Genomic DNA, 23,842 nt, shown 5'->3' with positions numbered 1-23,842 from the left:
TTCCTCTTCTTCTCCTTCTTCCCCTTCTCCTTCTCCTCTTCCTCCTCCTCCTCCTTCTTCTTCTCCTCCTCCTCCTTCTCCTTCCTTCTTCTCCTTCCCCTTCTTCTATCCCCTCCCCCTCCTCCTTCTTCTCCTTCTCCTTCCTCTTCTTCTTCTCCTTCCCCTTCTTCTCCTTCTCCTCCCCCCCCTTCTTGAAGAAAAGCTGTTAAGTCCAGTTCCCTGGCAAGGGGCCCAGACTGGGCATTTTGCTAACCTGCATTCCCCCTGTGGCATCTGCCCGAGACACTCCCCATTCATGAGAGCCATAGGAGAGCCGGTGGAGTGCCAGGTGCCCACTCTGGGGAGGCGCTGTCCTAGGCCCCCAGCCTCACCCGGGGCAAGTTCTTGAATAAACTACTTGCCATATCTACCAGTTTACCAAAAGTTTGCCTTTTTGGACTATTTATAATATAGGTAAACTTTTTAACTTGTAAAAATTCATTAGGAGGAAATGGTTTTAAAGCTTTTTTTTTTTAAGCTTTTGGAAAGTTCTCTGAAGATGTAGTTGGCAGGTTTCATTTGGTCATTAGCAGCATTCCGAGTGTTCCATTTGCTGTAGGGAGGTTGAGTTTCCTTGGGAATATATTTAAAATGTGGAAATGTCTATTATTTCATCAATAACCAGAATTTCAGCATTTTATATGAGAATGTTCATACTAGTTTCAGTTGAAGCCTTTGAAAGCCCATTTGCTGTTGGGCCAACTTTAGCATTTGAGGGATTCTTTCGCTAATTTCTCACGGGGCACAATTTTTATTGTTTGTTATTTCTGGAAATCAGTAGCCAAAATGTAGTATGCGATGCAGTTGCTTCTGTGGTTTCTGAATTGATTTTCTCCTTTAACGCTCTTCTAGCTTTTTTTTTTTTTTTAAAGATTTTATTTATTTATTTGAGAGAGAGAGAATGAGAGACAGAGAACATGAGAGGGAGGAGGGTCAGAGGGAGAAGCAGACTCCCTGCCGAGCAGGGAGCCCGATGCGGGACTCGATCCCGGGACTCCAGGATCATGACCTGAGCCGAAGGCAGTCGCTTAACCAACTGAGCCACCCAGGCGCCCCCTCTTCTAGCTTTTTAAAGCAATCCATTTTGTATCTTTCCTTTACAAATTCATAGTTATGGTTGGTGGCTAGGAAATTCGAGGACCTAATTGTCCAGGACATTCCAGTAATCCCCTCTTGGCATCTTCACTCATGTTCTGTTGCTTGAAATGCCTTTACTCTTTTCATGAAGTCTCCAATAGCTATTAAAACCACCCATCCGATGCAAATTGCTGTAAACCATGATTCAGTAGGAGAAATGAGTTTGGGTGAAATAGCTTGTTTTCAGAAGGTGAGGTTAATGAAAGATTGGCCGTTTGATTACTTCAAATACATTGGTAACCTTAACCCAGAGGTTCTCAGCAGGGACGTGGGGACTGATTTTGCTCCCCAGGGGACATATGTCTGGAGACATTGGTAGCTGTCACAGCTAGGGGAAAGGTGTGATACTGGCATCTAGTGGGTAGAGACTAGGGACGCCGCTGAACATCCTGCAGTGCTCGGGAAGAGACTCCCACCCTCCCGCCCCCAACCAAGAGTTTTCCAGCCAAATTTCTCTCTAGTGTTTTTGTTTTGATTTAAAATACCAAACATCTGCCCAGATACTGGAGACCCTCATTCACTAGATTTTTTCCTCTTTCACATTTACCGAAGTGCAAGTCCAAAGAGGAGCACCCTGAGTGTTTAGACCAGCATTATCCAATAGAAGCTTCTATTGGTGATGGAAGTTTCTGGAGTGTTCTCTATCTCTTCTGCCCACAAGCCACGTTTGGCTACTGAGCATCTGCCGTGTGACTAGTGTGACCGGGGAACTGAGTTTTTATTTTATTTCCCTTAAATGGGTTTAAAGTGAAACAGCCACATGTGCTGAGTGGCTTCCACATTAGACTCAACTTTAGCAGCACTGTAGCCCTGGTGTTTCGTGGCTCTGGGACCAGACAGTCCTAAGTCCGTGTTCACGGACCACCACTTTCTAGCTTGACAGGCTTGAGTCATCTAAGGCTTCTGAGCCTCAGTTTCATCATCTGTAAAATGGGGGTAATAATGGGATCTATTCCTTGGAAGATGATGAACATACAATGCAATAATGTGTGAGCAGTAAATCATGTAGCACGGTGCCTGGCGCAGAAAGCGTTTGAAAGATGTTGATCCTTGCCAGCGATCTGTGGTCAGTATAGTAATTGTCGTCCTGTAAGGGGGGCTTCTGCAGGGCTTCTAAACAAGACGTCCCCTGCAATATTCTTGAAGGCCAGAGCCCTAACTCTCGGCCCTCACCGCGTGACCACAGGCGGGCCTCTTTGGGCCTTGCTCTTCTCATCTGTAAAATGGGAATAACGTGATCATCACAATAATGCTACTTCCCTCTCTGTCGATGTCGCAGGATTGCTGGGAGGGCCAGATGGCTCTGGAGTGGTTTGAAGAGGACAGAGCCCTCTATGAACGTGAGGTTTGTGTTCTGAGTTTGCATGAAAGAGTGCTTTGCTTAGAGTCAGCACAATAGTTCTGCCTTTGGGAGAACTGTACATTCGAAACGAGGGTGCCTGCACCGGGGAGGCTGTATCGGAGAGCCGCGGGGAAAGCAGGAGCTCTCCACAATGTCGGGCCCTCCTCCCTCCGTCACCCAGCACAGCGTCTGGCCTGAGAGCTACACACGCTGAAAACCACGGGCACCATATGGTAGAAAGCGCATGACGCTTTGGAGCCAGACATGGGTTTGAATCCTCGCGGTGTTACCTGCTAGCTGTATGGCCATGGGTGAATGAAGGCCTTAGCCTGCCTGAGCCTCAGTTGTTCCCTCTGTAAAATGGATATAATGATTCCTACTTCCCAGGGTGGTCACAAGGATTAAATCAGGTAACTGACGGGCCCATAGGTTGCCCTCAGGAAACGTGAGCTCCCTCGCCACCCGATGAGCAACTGTTAGCTACTTAATTAGTCGTAATCCCATTTCTGTTCCTCTGGGATGGAAAAGGAAGTGCAAGCGTTGGCTGAGGGCATGGGAAAACGGTTTAGGCCTTTCTTGAGAGGAGGAGTCTCTCTGCCCAGAAGAGCAGTCTGGACTGTTTAGGGACAGATGAGGACAAAGGAGAAAGCACGGGGCTCTGAGTGAGTCACAAACACAGTGTTAATGAGGAGCCTGAGCAGCCTCTCCTGAACTTGGGAGAGCCCTGAAAGAAGTCCCCGGGCTCTGTGTGCCCATTCTACAAAGCCGGCCACCAGGGGGCCACCGGGGAGAGTAGAGCTACCTGCAGGAAGTCTCATCCCTTACTTTTTGGGAGAGCCATGAAGAACAGGGGACACATGTCATCCACACCATGGGATGAGAATGATGATGAGAACAGCTAACATGTCCTGAGGGCTTATTATGTGTGACGCCCCATGCCGAGAGCTTTCTATGAGCTAGTTACCAAATTGCCTGTGAGAGCAGGACCCTTCTCTTTCTTGAGCACCGTTCTGATTTCTTAGCACCCGGCAGGTGCTCAACAAACAGTTATTAAATGAATGAGTCCTCACAGGTGGTGTTTGATGGAGGCACTACTCTTAGCCCCACTTCACAGATAAGGAAGTTTAGGTTTTGAACAGCTCAGTGACTTGCCCGAGATCGCAAGCTGGTAATTGACAAGAGCCAGGATTCAAAGCTAGATTTGTCCAGCTCCATAGCCTAACCCTTTTGCAACTATGTTATCCTTCCTCTTCAGAAGGTCAAGGTGCCAGATTTCTCTTTCTGCAATAAAGGAAGGTCTGCGTAGACACTACTGGATCACAGAATCAAGAACGTCGCAGAAAGACATGATATTGTGACCTCCCTACCTCCATCCTACCTACTCCCTCCACCTCCCAGATTCTTTCCCCAGACAGATTTGTTTCATGGATAAGGAAACTGAGGCATGGAGAAATCATATGACTTGTTCCAGGTCACACAGCTTGTGAAGATCTTTATTAGTTTGAGTTTCTGTCCTTAAAAGGCTCAGAGACTGATAAGGAGAGGAAGAGTTTCATCTATTGGGGCCAAGGCTAAACGGGAAAAAAATTAACAAAGGGCTGCTCCATCCTGTTAAAGCAACTTACTTGAATTTTTTTTTTTTTGCAAGTAGAAACATAAACCATTTTACTCATCTAATTTGAACAGTTGAAACTGTATTCCTTGTTACAAACACAACAAGATTATAACAATATAATTCATTTATCCACTATAGCATATAAGGGAGATGTTCAAAATGAGGAGTGGAAACAAGAGGGAAGAAAAAGAAGAGATACAGGGCATGGGAACATCTAGATATGGATAAGGAAAGAGCAACAAACTGGCAGGCTTTTGTATATCTCACAAAAGATTGCTACTAAAGATTGCTAAAGTCATGTTGCATTTTTCCATCAATAGGGTCATTATCTTCTATTTTCTGTCCTGCGGACCTCAGAGGCCAAGGACCAGCCCATCCTATAAGCTATGGGTCATGTTAGTTCCTTACCCTGCATCAGATCTCGCTGTTTCAGGTCGCCCCTTTCCCTAAGCTCAAGCGTTCTGGAAGAATGGAGCGAAAAGTAAGTCAAAGGGAGACTCCTCTGATGTCTGTGGGGGTTGGGGAAAGGAAAGGGTCCTGGGAGCCCAGGGCATGTCTGCCTACCCACACGTTAAGCAGAGCCCAGAAGAGAAGGTGGAGAGTCTGCTCCCCTGAGTTTGCATAAAGCACATGGACAGAGCTTTTGGTGTTAGTTCACTATTCACGTGTGCTACTTACAGGATGTCTCCAGAAGCCTTCTAAGGGAATGAGGTGGGGGGAAAATCCCCACTAAACCTCCATCACCTGTTTTTGAAGAAGAGAGTTTTAATTTGGCATGTGAGGAATGTCTGTTTCTTCTGTGCCTCTGGTTTTAGAAGCCAAATGTCAAAGATGCAAGACCTTATTTCAGGCAGAGATGGTCTGTGTTTGCTCTTTCAGATGCGGAGGAAGCAGGGTGCTCTCTGGGATGAGGTGGTTAGCTCCCCCATACGGATGGGTTCCTGATTTGAAAAGATTTTAAAAATAAATTTTTTGAAGGGGCAGAAAGAATGAGTGGGGAAGTTTAAGTCAAATCTCCTGCAACCCTGTGCAATTATTTTGCTGTTTTTTAAAATTGAGTGTAATTAACAGACAGCATTATATTAGTTTCAGGTGTACAATATAGTGATTCAACAATTCTGTACATTACTCAGGGCTCATGATGATAAGTGTACTCTGAATCCCCTTTATTTCCTTACCCACCTCCGCTCTGGCAACCAATAGTTTGTTCTCTGTATTTAAGAGCCTGATTTTTTTGGTCTCATTTTTTTCTTTGTTTGTTCATTTGCTTTATTCCTTAAATTCCACATGTGAGTGAAGTCATATGGTATTTGTCTTTCTCTGACTGACTTATTTCATCAGACATTATACCCTCTCGGTCCATCCGTGTTCTTGCAAATGGCAAGATTTCATTTTTTATGGCTGAGTAATATTTCCTTGGGTATATGTGTGTGTGTGTGTGTCTGTGTATACACACATATATGTATATGTATAGATGTGATATATACATATATACATCACATCTTCTTTATTCATTCATCTATTGATGGACACTTGGGCTGCTTTCATATCTTGGCTATTGTGAATAATGCTGCAATAAACATAGGGGTGCAGCTATCTTTTCAAATTAGTGTTTTCATTTTATTTGGGTAAATACCCAGTAGTGGAAATACTAGATCATATGGTAATGCTATTTTGATTTTTTTTTAAGGAAACTCCATACTGTTTTCCACAGCCTCTGCATTTTTAAAATGGAAAAAAATAGCTTGGGGGTGCTTGGGTGGCTCAGTTGGTTAAGCGTCCACCTTCAGCTCAGGTCATGATCTCGGGGTCCTGGGATCGGGTCCCACACCGGGCTCCCTGCTCAGCGGGCAGTCTGCTTCTCCCTCTCCCTCTATGTGCTCTCTCTCTCACTTGCTCTCTCTCTCTCAAATAAATAAATAATCTTTAAAAAAAGAAAAAGAAAAGAAAAAAATAACTTTCTAAAAATTGCCTCTAAACGATCTGAAAGTAGGAGAGTTTTCTGAAAATATGACAGGCTTCTGAAGGGTCTGCTCTGAAGGCAGGTCCCCTCTTGGCCAACTCAAGTAGGGCTTAGAGTGGGCCTCTCCAGCCTCTCTGGAGATGAACTGGGAATTTTGATAGATTATCTCAATGGATCATAAAATCCTAGGATGCCCGGGCTAAAAGGAATCCTGGACTCCAAGTCTAATTGAATTCCTTAGTTCTTGGGTGAGGAAACAGGCCCAGAGAAAAGACTTGGTGTGCCAAGACCTCACGGCTAATTAATAGCAGAGCTGAGACATCAACTCTCCAAAAGTTGCTGTGGGCCTCTTTGGAGGGTCAAGTTTTAGAGATATTTATTAGAAAAACAAAATACCTTCCTTTGTGGTCACAGTCCTCTCTAGATATCATTCAAGTTGCTTTTTTCTTCACCATCCTGCCCCTGCCATCCATGTCTTATGGCTTCCCACTTTAGCTTTTCTGTCCCAGTCATGCCCAGTATCTAATGTGATTCGTAGCAGGGTTTCCTTCGGCAGGTGGGGTGGGGGGCGCCTAGACCCTTTACCTCAGGATTGCCTGGGAGCTTATAAAGCAAGCAGATCTCTGGGCCCACCGCCAATGAGGAATCAGAATCCCTAGGGCTGAGGGCCCATGCATCCATGTTTGTCAGACAGGATGTTGACTTGAACCCATTTCTCACACCCATGTCCCCTATCTATTGTAGTTGTTTAAAAAACCCTACTGTTCAGGGGCGCCTGGGTGGCTCAGTCATTAAGCGTCTGCCTTCGGCTCAGGTCATGATCCCAGGGTCCTGGGATCGAGCCCCGCATCTGGCTCCCTGCTCAGCGGGATGCCTGCTTCTCCCTCTCCCACTCCCCCTGCTTGTGTTCCCTCTCTCGCTGTGTCTCTCTCTGTCAAATAAATAAATAAAATCTTAAAAAAACAAACAAACAACCCTACTGTTCAGTGAGCACTTCCTTTGTACCGGGCACGGTGCTCTTTTTCACGCACTATCTCCTTCATTCCTCAGATGCTGGCTGGGTCCTTCCCTGTCACTCTCAAGTGGGCAACAGAGTGGTGTCCATGGTGGGGGGGGGAAGGGGCCAGGCCAACAAAGCAGTGTCCATGGCGGGGGGAAGGGGCCAGGCCAACAGAGCGGTGTCCATGGTGGGGGGGAAGGGGCCAGGCCAACAGAGCGGTGTCCATGGTGGGGGGAAGGGGCCAGGCCAACAGAGCGGTGTCCATTGGGGGGGGAGGGACCAGGTGTCTCCCACCCCCACTGAAGCGCTCTTCCTGGGCGCTCCCCCCAGTGCGCCTTCTTCTTCTCCTAGGCCATTCTGACCCGAGATTCTTCAAGTTTAAGGAAGCTCGGGAGATTTCTGTTCTCCAGGTTCTCCCTGCCGCTCTCCTTTCCCCTGAGGTGGTGGCCCTACTGGGAAGAGCTGTGTGCACCCCGCTGACTTCTCCCAGGTGGCGACCCTGTTCCTCTCCCTGCCGGGAACAGCGCGGGCGGAGTGAGGGGATGAACGGGCAAGAGGAGGCCTTGAGAAAACTCTGTGCTTTGGGTTCCTCTCTGCTTCTGTGGCCGGAAGTGGACACAGGAGAAGGGAACCAGGAATCTTCATTCTGCCCTTGGCCATCTGGGCCTTTCTCTCTGCCCCGACTAGCGGCCTCTAGCCTGGCCTGGCTCCAGGCCGTTCTTCAGGGGGGTCCCTCCTTCTCTGCCCTCCTGGTGTCTGGCCTAGCACCAGGCTCTGGGCCACTCCATTTTCCAGTCGGTTGCCATCTGGCATCCCTGGTGCTAGCACCTCCCTCCTGTGGCCTGTCGGTATTGGTCCAGGAGCTTCTGGCTTCTTTTCCAGAGACTGGACCAGAGAGGTGTGAGAGTCAGGTGTGAGAACAGACCTGACCCCGGGCAGAAGGGATGTAAGGGAGACAGGCATCACCCGTGCCTCATTGCCCTGAGCACATCATCCCGGGCCAGGTTCTTAGGCTCTTCCCGGTGGCCCAGGGTCTGTGGCTGTCATCGGCCCTCTCTGCCCCCACCCCCACCCCAACTCACCTATGCTCTCAAGTGGGTGCCTCAGTGCTTAAGCGGACAACAAACTTTTCTGCCCAGCAGATGGCCCGTCTTAAGGTGGGGCTCATCTCTCAGGCCTTTCGTGATTCCTCCAGCCTCGTGCTGCTTTAAGCGGAGCTGCCCACAAAATCACCCTCTAGAACTTTCTGTGGCCACACGCCTTCCATTCCCCGATTCTTCCATCTGCTCCTTCCCTTCCCTCTCACCTTTCCTTGTTCTTTGACTTCAACATCTTAGCTCTCTGGCTTGGCTTTGCTGCTCCCCGCCCACCGTGGCAATGCACAGACTCTTGGGGCCTACAGACCCCTCCTCTATGTAGTCAGTAGCCTAGAGTTTAGCCTTTGGGTCCTTGTCATAAAATGCCATAAGAGAGCATGTGATAATTTAGTCTCACGTCCTCATGTTACAGATGTGGGAACTGAGGCCCGGTTTGGAGGGAGTGTGGCAGGGCCACAAAGATAATCTGTTGGAAGGGCAGAATCAGGACCCAGGACTTCTGATTCCTAATCAGATATGGTTCCCAAATCTTTCACGTGTGCTTGTTTCTCGTCAGCAGAGAGTGGGTCGTTTTATGTAGCACGCATGGGCCCTGGAGTCAGATGACCTCGCCTTGCCCGTGGACTTGCCTGTGACCCTGGGCAGTTACTTAGCCTTTAGGCTTCCCTCATCTGCAGAATGGGGAGGATCGAGAATAAATAGTACCCACCTCATGGGATCGTTCCGAGGATCGAAAGAGAGGATGCGTGCCCATATTAACTATGCAGTAAGTGCTGACTGCTGTGTTTCGTCGTCGCAGCTCTGAGCCCCTAGTAGGGCTGCATAAAGACTTTGGGGTAGCAAAGAGAGGGGCCTTGGGAAAGATGGTTCTGACTTTGTGGCCTGGTTCAGAGGGAGTGATTCCAACGGTGGGGATCCAAGGCCATGTGGAGAGGTCAATGCCATGGCTGGGGTAAAGGGAGAGATTTGGGGATCAGGGAACCTTTTCGTAACCCTTCCTGCGACTCCAAATCTGTAGCTGCTTCTGCCTGGCTGCAGGGCTGTGTGTGGGGTTAAGGGCTATGGAAATCTGGGGCCTCGGGCTCTCAGATATCACCTTGCCCAGGAATGGCCAGGGCTCTCAGATTCTTGGGTATGTCTTTATTTCAGGGGGCATGTGCCCTTTGTGGGCCACGGCCTCCCCCTTCCCCACACCCACCCCTTCCCCGTTAAGGCACAGTGCACTCCAAGACCTCCGTGCCCTGCCCTTCAGAACTGGGAGGCCAAGGGCTAGTTATCATAACCATGAGGCCAAGCTGAGACTGCCTCCCCCAGCCCCCACCCCGTGGGCTGAAAGGGCCTGAAGATGGAACTGAAAAGCTACAAGTTGCCTTCAGAAAAGGTACAGGTAGCTCAGCTTGGCATGGCGGCGCATTGCCGGGGCCTGGTTTTCTCCCTCCTTTATCTCCCCTACCTCCTCCCCCACCCCCTGCAGAAAATGACTACCCGTGTCTCATCTTCTAGGGGCCTTTGGAATTCAAAGGCCAGGAAGCATCCGGGCCATAGCCCACAGACTCCAACCAGCCACGAAGAGCCCACGCCCCACGCCAGCACCACCACCCCCTTTCTCCTTTTGCCTTTCTCCCCCACCTCGGAAAATTTTCACCCCCCCCCACCGCCAGCTGATGGATTATTGACCGCCGGGAGCTGTAATAACAGCAACCACAACAAATACCTCATAAACTAAAAAACCACAGGCACACTCCGCTTGGGATGGCCTTGAGCACTAGCAGAGAGGTTGGGTCCAGAGCTCTGGGCACCTGACACACCCTTAAAGCTGTGAAGTCCATCCTCAGGGCCCCTTGACTCAATTATGGCTCTCCCTTGAGTCCTCCAGGGCCCCCATGCTTCCTGCTCCCCTGGATGGGACCCTACTTCAGCTTGGCCACCCAAGGGGCCCATGCGACAGACGTGTCCCCTTTAATACTGCATGATGGCTCCTTGTAATATGTGTGGCCAGTGAGCCATTTGGGGCAGGATTCTTTGTTGTTAAACTGGCCAGTGAATCTTGGCAAAGACGTTAGGGGCTGAGAGTAACCTCGCTAGTGTCCTATTTTTGGGTCCTGTCATAGGCCAGCATGGGAGATTCTCTGGGGGCAGGAGAGGGTGGGCATTTAATGCTTACCAGATTTTGCCGAGTTAGGAGGAAGGAGAGTGTGGTGGTCGAGCCATGGGCTCCCAAATCCTCCAGAACCGGATTTGAGTCCTAGCTCTATTACTCCTGCACAGATGACCTCATGTCAGCGAGACTCAGTTTCCCCACCCGGGAAACGGGGATGGACATAATGCCCACCTCATAGGGACCTTGTGAGGCTTCAGTAAAGAACACACAAAGAAGCAGCTTTCACGGTGCTTGCCTGGCACGGAGCAGGGCTCTGCAATTTCGTTCATTGTGTTCACTATGTAATATTAATTGTCCCTGACTGCAAGGACAGAGCCCTTAATCGTAGGGTATGTGGACTGACGAGACAAAATGAGACTCCCCATCGGCTAGGCTTTGAGGCCACTGGAGAGATGGCAGAAAGAAACTTCTCGGCCAAGTTCTTTGCATTTTTGACCTCCTGGGGATCTAAGGTGTTAGGGGTGGCCTGAGTTGGGTCTTCCTGAGCTTCTACTGGTTTACTCTGGGGGGTTGAGGCGCAATGGGGAGGAAGGAAAGGCAGACCTGGAGGCAAGCTAAAGACCTTTGAAATGGAAGCATGGGAGGAGGAAAATGCACAAAGAAGGAAAAAGAAGGAAGAAGAGGAGGAGGAGGAGGAGGAGAAGCTGCAATCCAGTGCAGCTCTTGTAGCTGCCCCTGTAAGATAAGATGGGGCGGGGGGGAATCTTTCCTCTTGCTCTCTTCTGGTAGTGGGACGTATCTCCACAGAAATTTTGAGCCGTCTTCCCGCTGAGACACCTGTTCTTTTGAGGCTTCCTCCAGTCTCCGGGACAAGTCTCCATGCTCCCTGGCTCACAAGCAGGGTGCTAAGAGGTCTCCCTGAAATGGGCTTCCCTATCTATGGTGGGGACGTGGGGGGTGGCAGGCTTGCATCTTTCTCTGGCCTCCTGGAGTGGGAGAAAGGCCTGGGTGACAATTTCTCTAGAACAGGTGTCTGCGACAGGAATCCCCTAGAGCGTGCTTAGCCATCTGCTCAATGGTTGTGGTGGTCAGACACCCGTAGGTGAGGGTGTGGGGTGTAGAAAAGTGACCCTCTGTCCCTCCTGTGTCTTCCTCCTGGCGCCCATGGGCACTTGGAGGCAGGGCTTTGCGGAAGTCACTGAAGATGTCACATCACCTAAGGTGCCCCCAAAGCCATGCGGCACTTTCCGCCAAGGGCTCTCCGAGCCAGGCTAAATGACCAGCAGGATTGTTTCCCTCGACCCAGGATAGCGCGAGGGGGCTCACATCTGCTCCCCGGAGCATACGCAAATGTGCCACCTCGCGGTGTCCGCGAGTCCGGAGCCCCGGCACCGTGGACGTCAGGGGCTCGCGAGGCAGCACTTAGAGGATCAGCCGTGGCTGAGGACCCATCCGAGGTCGGAGCTTTTCTTCCAGACGAGCTGGTGGGTGGCAGAATTCAGGCTTTCGAGATGGTAGGGTTGAGGTCCCCACTTTCTGGCTGGCGGTCAGCCTTGTTCTCAGCGGCCGGAGGCCACCTGCCAGGCCCTGCCACGTGGTCCTCACTCCGCACGACGTAGCGGTTTGGCCCTTCAAGCCCAACAGGAGAGCGTCTGCCGTGGCTTCGCATCTCTCTGACTTCTCTGTCTGACCTCTGGACACGCTTTTAAAAAGAGCTTGCCTGATTAGGCCAGGCCCACCCAGACTCCAGGAGAGGGGATTTACAGGGCACGCACGCTTAGAGTTCTGCCTACCACAGACTCCACGAAAAGCATTTCAGCCTGCCAGATTATTTGCTACAAAACGAGGCTAGCTGCTTTCTGTTAGCCATCCCCACTCTGGGAAGCCGGCAAAGGTGTCAAGCAGAGCCTTCTGAGTCCTTGAACCTGAACCAGGCTGTGGTTAAAAAATTGCAACAGCCTTGGAAGGCAGGCCTTATTCCCTTGTCGCTTCTTTTTTTCTCCCCCCTAGAGCCCGTGTTCAGCCCTCAAGTCAGACAGGCTGAGAAGCAATAGGCAGCTGCGAGGCCTAAGCATCTAGGGTTGGCCCAGAGCAAGCAAGCATTTAAACGATGACTGATAATGAAACTTTAGATCCCTGCTGGGCCGGGCTTCCTGATGCCCGTTATGACATGACTTTATGCTCCTTGGAAGTGGTTCTGAAGGCCTCTCATTCACTGGATAAAAGCATACATTCTTTCCTCTTTCCCTACTCGGCTTGCCAACTTCTTCACGGATTTTGCGCAGAGGGGATTTTTACTGAAAGTGTGTCTCATATTGTCCCCATGTGTTTAAAAAAGGGGACCGCTTTCCCTACCGATTTCCTATTTGTCACTGCAGCACCCCCTACTCCCTGCTCCTGTGTTCGTCCATCTGGAAAAACATGCAGCGAGAGCCTTCCATGCGCCTGGCCTCGTTCTAGGTGTTGGTGACATCTGGGTGGGCAAGATGTGGTCCCTGTCTTCAAGGTGATATCAACTGTGACGGAGGCAAAGGACCAAGAGCATGGGGCACAGGTGGTGACCTTTGAGCTGGGTCTGGAGGAACGGGTAGGATTGTAAGGATGTGGGGATGAGGGAGTTGACGTTCTAGGCCAAGCGGACAGAGCACCGAACGTGAGAGCACCTGGTGCGTCTGGGGAATGACGGGTAATTCTGGGCGTGAGGGCATGAGTGGGGGGTGGACTTCTGGTACAACGGAGAGGGGCAGGGAACACCAGATTGCGGAGGGCCTCGAGAGTCAAGGACTTGGCTCTCATCCTACCGGCAGCAGGAAGTTGATGAACTAGTTGAAGCTGGGGAGGCTCACGATCAAGACCAAACATTGTGACTTTTTTGAGATACCAATGAGGTGACAGCAGTTTTTGCTAAGTATCATTCATACACAAAAGCATAGACCAGAGGACTTGGCCCAAAGGCCATTTTTAAAGAGGCCTGGTCTAACGAAGGAACCAATTCACTTTAGATTTAGATTAGCCATCATGAGAGAAGCGAAAGAAATACAACGATGCCTCTGTGAGGAGGTACTTGGGAAGCAAAGCTCTGGTTCATAAGGTCAGCCCAAGGCCAACAGGAAAGGAGTTTTGCCAGGGGTGGAGGGCTGTAAGTAGGAGAAGGCAGGGTATCTGTTCCTGAAGCTTCCTCCGTGAGGTTCCGGGCCTAGCCCAGCTGAGTGGGGCTCCACACCCAGGGTTCTCGTGGCTGGGACACCTACGAGTAGATTCTCTACACCAAGGACAGGAGGGGCCCAAGTGTGCTTGGTTCTGCATAGATGAACAGCCTAGGAGTGGGGCCCACCTCGCTAGGAGGGAAGGAAGGCCCTGCAAAGCTGGGAAAACAAGGGGGTCGCTCCCCCAGGACAAGCGCTCCTACAGCATGCTTCTACTTCTAAGAAATTTCTGACCGCAAAGATGGCTCTTATGTTACTTCCCCTTCTTTTATTGAATTTAAGCATTCGTGCACCAAACATTTATTGAGGGCCTGCTGTGTGCTAGGTATCATTCTAGGGGCTAGGAGATCCAGTGATGGACAGAATATGCAAGGCCCCTGACCTTATGGAATTTACATTCCAGTAAAGAAGACAGACAAGAAACAAGTAAATTACTGTAGAATATGATTTTAGGTAGTACTGAGTGCTGTAAGGATGTTCATAAAGGGTCATGTGATGGAGAGAGACCAGAGGCTCTAACCAGGATGGTCATGGAGGTCTTTCCTGGGAGGGAACATCTGAGCTGACTTGAAAGCTACAAAGGAGTCAACTGTGCAACTAGCTGGGGAAAGAGCCCTCCGGGCAAAGGGGACCGCAAGTGCCAAGGTCCTGAGATCAAAAGGGGCTGGGTGTGTTGGGTCATGGTGAGAAGGCCACTGAGGCTGCAGCAGAGAGAGGAAGGAGGAGGGTAACAGGATTGGCGGTCAGGGGGGCACGAGCATGGGGCCAGATCACATAAGGCTTGGGGGGTGCGTAAGGAGCTGGGGCTTTGAGCGTGATGGCAAGTCACTGGGGGGTTTCGAGCAGGGGGCTGGTGGGACAGACGTGGCCACCGTGTGGAGAATAAGGAGGCAAACAAGGAAGCGAGGAGACCGGTTAGGTCACTGTAGTGATGCAGCAACAAGATAATGGTGGCTCAGACGGGGCCAGAGAGGGTCGGATTCCAGAAATACATGCAAGGAGGACTCGCAGGATTTACTGTCGGATTCGATGTGGCATACGATGGAAAGAGAGCAATCAAGAGCTCCTAAATTTCAGTCTGAGCATTTGGTTAGTGGCATTTTTCGGAGCGGGGGAGGGGGGGAACTGGGGTGGGGGAAGGAGTGGGTATGGGGGAAGCAAGAGTTCCACGCACCAGTAGTTGGAGGTGTTGGCGAGGCAGTTGGTTATAGGGCCATGGGGTACAGAGGAGACATCCAGTCTAGAGACAGACACCTTGGAGTCCAGTGTAGAGATGGTACTTCAAGTCTGAACGAGATCATTTAGGATGTGGTAGCCCCTAGCCACGTGTGCCCTTCGAGCACTCAAAATTGTCACCTGTGTGAAATGCAAACCGAATTTCAAAGACTTAGCGTGGAAAAAAAAAAAAAAAACGTAAAATATTTTGGTTCTGTTGAGTTAAATAAAATATGATAATGTTTGGGCTCTACTGAGGTCAAAGTAACCCCACCAGTTTTCTTTTGGCTTTTTTTAAATACGGCTACTAGGAATTTTGCAACAACGCATGTGGCTTGCAGTGGAGGTTCACGTTCATGTTTCTACTGAATGGCACTGATTGAGGAAACGGTCATAGATAAAGAGGGCCAAGGACAGAGACTTTAGGGGCTACAACATTTCAGATCTAGGGAGAGGGGGAAGGTCAAGCAAAGGAGCTTGAGGAAGAATCAGCCAATGAGGTTGGAGGAAAATTAGGGGAGTATGACGGTCAATAAGCAAAGTGATAAAATTATGCAAAAAGGAGGGCGTGTCAGATGTTGCTGGGAAGTCAGGGGACTTGCAGTGGCATTTAATAAGAGCCATTTTGGTGGAGTGCTTTGGAAGGAGTTCAGGTCGGAAGCCTCAATTCAGAGAGAGAGCCCAGGAGACTCAGAAGTGAAGACATAAGGATAGTAAGTATAGATGACATAACCCTTTAAAGTTTTGGGGTGATAAGAAATGGGGTGATAACGGGAAGAGAATTTCAAATCAAGGGGAGCCATGTGTGTTTCGCTGTGTTGGGTGGGTGGGTGGTTGGTTGGTTGGTTGGTTGAGACAGGGAGACAGCTCAGCTGATGGTGGTGCTGTCTTCAGGGTCCTTGGGATTCGCTTAGGAGGATGAGGCAAGTGTGCTAGGAAGGATCGGAGACAGTCTACACTCGAGAGTTAGTCAAATCGAGTGATTCTATTAATTGCTCTAAGGGATTCAGATGCCACCAAGGTGTCCTCTTTCATTGTTCTCCCTCTTGGCTTCTGTATTTTCCTCTTTGGTTGTTGCTTCACTGTCTTCTACCCCTGTCAGTGGTGGGTTAAGGACAATATTAGCCTACTGTGGCCTGGTATTTTGGAAAACAGGCTCCTTTTCTATGGACTTCTGCAAAGCTCAGAGAGAGTTTATTTCCCTAGGGTATAAAAAGCCTTCCTTAGTGTCGGGGCGGGGGTGCTGCTATGTTTATTATGCTGGCCCAGGAACTCACCCATGATGTGAATTGCTCCTAGCTCAAGGAATTCTCCTGTCCTCCCTCGGGATTTCTGAGGGACTTCTGACTTTCTCCATCCCTTTGCTCCTCCCAAATCTCCAGGTGGAACTTGTGTGTGTGTGTGCGTGAGAATTAGGGAGCATTGTATGGGCTTGGGATTAAGTCATCTTCAGGCAGAATTGTGATATTGGCTCATAGAGTTTGAGTGACTTGAACATAGTGTCAATACTTTTCAGCCAAGGCCAGCCAGGACACACCTGTCATCGAGCGAGTTGGGTTTATTACTCATCACAGTTAGAAAGAACTCACACCATGGGAAGTCATAGGACTTCACAGTGAGAGGGTCTGAAGCCATCTCGACACCAGGGCCCTGTCAGCCCTCACTGTGGTTTGGAAGCGTTTGCTTTCCAAGGCCTCAGTCACTCTTGCTGGTGACCTCTCAAGTCCGCCTTAACCTCAGAGCCTACGGGCATCCCTCTCTACTTCCGGAGATGTATCAGGGGTGTATGGCTGGAGGGCAGGACAGGACTGGCCTGGAATCCATGCACAAAACAGCAATGGCAGTTTGACTATGTCTGGGAGCTGAGCAGATCTGGGGTGGGAAATGGGGCTCCAGAACCTACTTAACCCCCACTTGATGGTCCTTCAACTGGTCGGATCAAGACCCTAGGGGGAGCTCTTATGAGGCCCAGCTCTACCCGCCTCTCTACAGCTTCCCAGCTGTGTATGAATATAGCATCCTTTCTCTGGGTTAGGGTGCTGGTCGGAGCCCCCTTCCCAACCCACACAAACTCACATCAAAAATGTCAGCATTGATTTTTAAAGATCTGGTTATCCACAGACATGTTTCCCTAGACCTGTCAGCCCTAGCTTTTGCTAGAAGGCTAGACTGAATGGAAAATTTACAGTTGATGCTCAATTGATTATCTGTACTGATGGAGAAAAGCATAAGGATGGATGATTCTCCCATGACATGGAATCAGAGTCATGAGAGAATTAGCCTTTTAATTGTCACTTGGATTGCTTCCCATTTTTGGCTACTTAAAACAATGCAATGATAAACATTTTTGCATGTATATTTCTGTGTATTTACCTGTTCTAGACATTTCATATAAATGAAGTCATGAGCTTTTTCTTAAGGAAGGGTAATTTGCTCTCATGGCAATTCTCTTTGTCTGGTTTTCCTTGAATGGCTTAAGAATCTAACAGAAGGATAAAGGGTAAGGTAAAACGAGCATGTTAGGCCCTGGATATCAAATGATGATCTTTTCCTTTTTCACTCAATATTTTACTTTAGTGATCCTAGTATGGCTGAATCACTAAGTGAAGTTTCTGGAAGTCTGGAAGTTCTGGACACCAGTGATGAGGGTAAGTAGCCCAGTGGAATCTTGCCATCTAGAACTAGATTCGTTTACTGTGTGTTTAACCCCTAGGAAAAAAAGGAAGCCACAAGCAAACGAGTTCATATCAAATTTCTAATAACACTAGACTCAGTCTGCACTTACTTTGCAGGGTTTCTTTGCCTCTTTTTTGGGGGGTCCAACTCTGATATCACAAGGTTTGTCTGAGGCCCTGCAATCTTCTTTGGGGATGGTTACCGGTTTCTACTTACTAAGGCAGGAGAAATATTTCTGCTTAATTAGAAAAAAAAAATTTGGAGCAGATCATGACCTGAGAGGTTCAACTGAGGTTTTACTGTAGAGAGTAATCCAGATTTTTTTGTAATTTGAGGAATAAAGGGGGAATACAAACCAAAGATGCCACCACAGGCTTCTATTAAGTGGGACTCAATTTACAAAAGTTCTTTTTGCAAAACTTACTCAGATGTGTGTCCATTCCCTAAATTGTGGGGCCACCTAGGAGCGATATGTAACCGCGAGTGAGTATCAGTTCAGGAAGGCAAAGGTCACTAGATAGTGATAAGCCTCATCGACATCCCTCCACTGCAAAGGAACCATCAGACATAAAATAAGACATTGAATTTAAAGATAGGACTAAATGCAACAGCTCACTGGGTTGTTCTCCAATTTTTGTTGAAGTAGCGTATGATGTGGAAGACTTGATCCGGAAGAACAGAATGGAACCTTCTTGTGGCTTCCTAGAGGCCCGCTTTTACTGCTGATGTGGGGCTGATGTGGGGCGGGGGATGCTGAACCTGGTGCACGGATCCTTGAAGGCAGGGCTTGGGGCTTCGTTTTGGTGTCACCATTGTTTTGTATTGGGTCTCAGAGAGAGAGTCCTTAGATCCCGCAAATATTCATTCAATGAACGAATAAAAAAATGAATGATAGGCCTCTTCACCAAGGCACCAGATTCTGTTCATTCACCCTACTAAACCAACTGACCTATCTTTTTGGATATGAGCTAGACAGATGCCTACAAAGGAAGGTGGCAATGCGGTGCATCTTGATGAAGAGTGAAGGTAAGGAAATGCCTTTTCTCTGCTTGCAAGATTTTGTTGTTTTAAAAGATCAGACGGTTGGGTACATTTTTAGAGCTAGTCATTGCTAGCCAGAGAATAGTGTGGCTGTTTGGAGGTTGATGGAGAGAAAGGCTAGTTAGAAATGTTTTCTTTCTAAGCAGCGATGCAAGAGAACAAGGTCACTGTCATGCGATGCATTTTTAAAGCCCCATTAAGTTCAGCCCAGGTGGGCTGCCTGTGTGTGCGGTGGATAAGCAAATATACAACCCAGAAGTGATGATTTCTTCATTGGAGTTAACGGTGTTTTCCTCTCTGGGGGGAAAATACTGCTTTCTGTGGGCTGTTTTCTGGCATGTGACACACGGCCCTCATTTGATGAGGATGTTGAGAGCTCCTGTCTGGGAATAAATAAATCAGTGGCTTTGTTATAGGAGAAGTCCAGAAGCTGGTGGCCGGGAGCTCACTGCCCACCACTGCGGTACCTGGCGGGGGCACTTGTTACCCAGTGTGGAGGTGACCTACATAAACATGGCTGGATACAAATGTGGGTGGCGACCTCTACCAGCTGCCTAGGTCTATCTAGCCTTTGGCACTTCAGCTTCTTTTGAAAACCAGCCTGGGCAGGGCTCAGCTGCTGGTAATTTAAAGGTACCCCTTTACAAAAGAGAGCTTGAAAGGCCATTTCATACACTTGAATATAGGGCAACTCTCTCAGATTTCAGTGGGGTTGCAGAATACATAGCTTGTGGACTGTTCCCAGACTCGTATCTATTTCTCAGGGCCTATCTCCACACATGGGGTCTGATGTGGTTGGGGCTCGGGAGGTCTCCTAAGCCAAAACAGGCCAAAGACTTGGACTCTTGCAGTTGATATTGGATATGTGGCAATGGGTTGCTCGGTAAGGCCATGTGCCACTTCCTAGTCACTGCCCGAGGTCAGTGAGCCACCAACCCACCATGGTGGTTACCATCTCCTGGTGCACCCCCAGCTCTACCAACAGAGCTCTACCTGCCCCCCCATGCCCACATACTCAGAGCTAGCCCACAGGGACGAATGGAAACATTATTTTCCTTCTAGTGCCCGTAGTTGAAAGAGACACATGTTACTTAAGGTATTTTGGATCCTCATGGGAAAATAGGTTGTTGTTTTTGGCCAGCAAAATGGAAAACTGGGGAGCGGGGGCACAGAAATTGAAATACATGCATCATTAAATGTTAGCCCCTGTTATGGTTCTAAAGTCTCTAGTCATTTTGCTGGTTTAGGGACATAAAAAGGTGTCAGTGCCTAATTTTGTCTGCCCATACGATGATTATGCTTGGTACATTCAGCTTTAGAGCCCGGATGTTTATTAGAAGTGTTTTTATCCAATTATTAAGTGTTTATAGATAGTGTTACAAGTGCGGCTGCTAGCCGCTGACTCTCTCATCTCTGCCTTTTTGCTGGTTTGTGAGAAGCAGGTTTGCCCTCCTCCCTTCTAGTCGGGGATTTTGAAGCAAGAGGGGCAACGATCGCTATGTTTCTGAACACTCTGAGCATAAAGTTGTTCCTCTTTTAGAAGACCAGAAGGAGACCACCCATCAAGAATCAATAAATCTTATCTGTTCTGGGTGAAAACTGGCAGGGACTTTTACACCAGAGAAATAGGCAAATACTACAGATAAGGCATTTCCCCCAAGAGATCCAGTTGATAAATTTTTTCCAGCAAAGAACTGATCATAGCAATTAGTATAGTAGAGTAATGCTCGATCATTTTCAAGCCACCCCCAAGCATCGTTCTAAATAATTTATCATTATAGAAATTAGTTGAACTTTTCCTGAGAAAAAATTATAGAAGGAAACTTGAAAAAAATATGTTTCCTGCTGTATCTTCGTGTTTTATTCTTTCTATCCGTAGGTAGAATCGCCAAGTTGGTCCCCATCATGACCCTATTTAGGTACATCCTAGTAGATGAGAAATGGCCCAAGCCATCCCAAACAGGAATTACTTAAGCAGTGATTATCAAGCATACAGTCCTCTGTCTTCTTGCATTGCCCCACCCCACGCTGGCTTCTGCTTCTAATCATTATACTGTACAGATCACTATTGATTGATAGATATGGGGCTGCTTCCCCTTATCTATAGATAAATAGAACTGATAGACCAATTCTACAGATAGAATTGAATCTGGTCTTAATAAACAAGTAATTATTGGGGCACCTGGCTGACTCTGTGGGTAGAGCCTGCAACTCATTGATCTCAGGGTCGTGAGTTCAAGCCTCACGTTGGGTGTAGAGTTTATTTAAAAAAATTTTTTTTAAAAAGGAAACAAGTAATTATTGATTCCCTAGTACTAGCTCACAGTTATTAGCACTTGCACCATGCCAGACCCTATGCTAAGCTCTTTACCTACACTTTTTACAACTTATATCAACCCTGACAAGGGCCAGTGTTTAAATTATAGGATGCTTAAGGATGATTCTGCTTGGCGACCTTAATTTAAGGGAAGTGACAGCTGTGTTGGTATTCTGCATCCCTCAATGGACTCAGTTGTCCCTTGGGAGCTACTGCATGCCTTTCACAGCGTCGGTTGCTGTAGGGGATGCAAAAGAGGGCCTGCCTACAGCCTTGATGTGGGGGACAGTAGCTAAGACACAGAACTGTATCTTACTCCTTTCTCGTTGATACCCAAAACATGGTAAGTGCTTGGTCTTAAATATTTGTTGGATGGATGGATGGATGGATGGATGGATGGATGGATGGATGGATGGGTGGATGGATGGATAGGCAGACTAGAGGGCATTCAGGTGTAAAACTTGGAAGGCCAACAGTCAAGTTTTAGGCATACAGAGAGAAGGGTTGATTGTGACTGAATGCCAGTGTCCCTTCAATTCTTGAAGTTTAGAAACCTTTCTCATAGGCCATAGGATTCCAGAGCTAGAAGGAACCCTAGTTCAGCATTTCCCATAGCGTGTTTTGCCAGACATTCTGCTTACATGCATTTGGGAGACAACATTGCTGCCCAGTATCTTAAAGCTTCACTGTTCACATAGGCATGTTGAAGTTCCAGAAAAGTCTTGTTGGAAAGCAGATCCCTAAACTTTGCCTAATCCAGTGTTTCTCAGAATGACTGGTCCGCAGACCCCTTTCTCATGCAATAGACCAATGATAGCCCTCTGAACACACTTTGGGAGATGCTGACTGGTGTGATCCCTTCATTTTCCTGCTGAGTTCCAGAGAGGTTGAGTGACTTACCCAAAGTCACAGAGCTAATTGATAGCAGAGCCAAGTCGAGGATTCCAGACTGTTCTGACTCTTGGGTGGTACTCTCCGTTACACCACTAAGCCTTTCTAATGGCAGCCCCATTGGCAACTCCCTTGCCTGGGCCCTTCCCTGCCAGGGCAACATTACTATGCTGGCAAGAGGCCTTCCAGAGACCAGACTGTTGGGAATTTGGATGAGACACCTATGCTGGTAAATTATGGCGTGTGAAAGCAGTAAGAGCTGATTCTCTGAAGAATGCAGCACGCACTCCCCTCTCCTCGCCCCTCTTCTGCTGAGCCCCAGTAAAGATACAGGTGCTTGTTAGGAAACTAAAAAAAGCCCTAACAAAGCCTTAGGAGCATTTAAAGCTCCAAGGCCTTGCTTCTGCCCTGGTGGTTAATGTAGATAGCGCAAACTTGCAATTATGTGCAGGTGCAGCGAGCAGTAGCCCCCTAGATAATCCAAACCAACCGGCAAAAACGGAAGAACACACAGTGCACATAGTGCATGCACGCACTCACGCACGCAGACACACGTACGCACGCACTCAAGCACGCACACATGCATGCACTCGCGCGCACACACACATGCACGCACTCACGCGCGCACACACACATGCACGCACACACACATGCACACACGCACTCCTTGCAAAACCCTTTGGTATCTGATTCTGTCATGCCTTTTGCCCAGGCAGCTTCTTTGCCTGGTGGCCCTTTCTTCCCAATTCCCAGCCCTCTCCCTCGCTCCTAAATTCCCTCCTTGAGGACAGCTTCCCTGACTGCACCACCCCGATAGCACTCGCCCCGCGGGTCGGCGTCCTTTCAGCACACAAGCTGGCCAGTCCCAGCTCCCACCTGCAACTCCAGGGGTCCTGAGGGGCTTTCTCACATGTGGAAGCTCGCCTCCCCACCTGGGTGGCGGTGACCCCAGACACCAGTGTGAAGTCAGGGGGGCACCCTGTGCTTACGTGGGCTCAATAATTGCTGCAGACGAATGAACTTCTTGGGTCAGGACCGAGGTGTGTGTTCATGGTTGCAGGGGCCAGGCAAGTGGATGCCTGGTGAGGTGGGCCTGAAGAGAGGCCTGCCCGAAGACCACAAGCTGGGGCCCGAGCTTCTGCTCTCCCCAGAACTCGGACACTTTGTCCTACGGAGTTATGAAGAAGGGAGCAGGCCACATGCATGGTGGTGTGGTGTCCTGGGCCCCGGGGTGGGGGTGGGGGGGTGGCGAGGCCCAAGTCTGCAGGGCATCTGGGATCACAGTCCTTGTTCCTGTCACAGAGGCCCCGTTTCCTCCCCATCTCCCCTTCCACTGTCACACTCTGCCTCGCTCTCCTTCCTTAACTTCCAGGAAAGAAGAAATCCAAATTCAAAGCCTTCAAGAACTTTTTTGGCAAGAGGAAGAAAAAAGAGCTGGAAGATGCCCAGAGAGCGAGGAGGCTAAAGCCAAGCTTGTCCAGCGACAGTATTAACATCCCTTCTCTGAAGCCAGTTCGGGAAGGTCAGCATACTGAGGCCAGGTAAGGCCCGGTGGGCGGCCGTGGCCGGCGGGCTCTTCTCCGCGCTCACCCCGATGCTTATTGTTGGGGTGCGGAGCTCAGTAGGTTGGCCGCTGCACGTCCCTGACCCCGAGAGCACTGGGTACAGACAGACCAGGGCGGCCCTCCCCTGTCACAGCTGTGTGACCCATGCGGCCCACCCCTAGTGAGGCGCTGGAGGCCTCTGTTCCATAGCATAAAGACAGCCTGCCTCATGCGGGCAGCCGGGCCTGGTTAGCCTGCCCGGCCCTCAGACTATAGACCTGTGCTTACCCAGCAGGGGAGGCTCCATCTCCTAATGTGTGATTAAAATCTCAGACGCCGAAGCCAGGTTGAGCTGGGTGGAGGCCACGGCGCGAAATCACTTGTGTTAATGTAAAAACAAACAAAGAAAAGGAGCTGGCAACATCCCAGGAGACGGGGCAGGGAGGGGGGCGGAGGGAGATGCTGTAACTGGTCCCAGAATGGGGAAGACTGGTTCTCAGCCACCCCGTTCCAGTTTTCATCTGTGACGCCCCCACTTCCATATCTGACCATCCAGTACCCCCGGCTGTTCCCTGGCTCCATCAGCTCCCCCTCTACGCAGTTCCACTTGGGCCTGTTCCCCTGGCCCGAACATTCCAGACTTATCTGCACCGCCCAC

The 23,842-nt window shown here is 49.2% G+C and overlaps 1 protein-coding gene across 1 annotated transcript in view; it reads left to right on the top strand.

Annotated features, from left to right (window-relative positions):
• The window catches only part of KIAA1210 (KIAA1210 ortholog), a 66,840-nt gene that overhangs the window by 4,365 nt on the left and 38,633 nt on the right, over positions 1-23,842 (top strand). Inside the window, 2 exon segments of the mRNA XM_035005570.1 lie at positions 17,293-17,363; positions 23,013-23,181. Coding sequence (XP_034861461.1) covers positions 17,293-17,363; positions 23,013-23,181 — 240 coding nt within the window.

This window comes from Mirounga leonina, unplaced genomic scaffold (assembly GCF_011800145.1).
Source record: "Mirounga leonina isolate KUSES-001 unplaced genomic scaffold, KU_Mleo_1.0 Mir_101664, whole genome shotgun sequence".
In the NCBI taxonomy this organism is placed as follows: domain Eukaryota; kingdom Metazoa; phylum Chordata; class Mammalia; order Carnivora; family Phocidae; genus Mirounga; species Mirounga leonina.
Note: the sequence above shows the minus strand (reverse complement) of the source record. Positions and strands in the feature narration are given on the sequence as shown.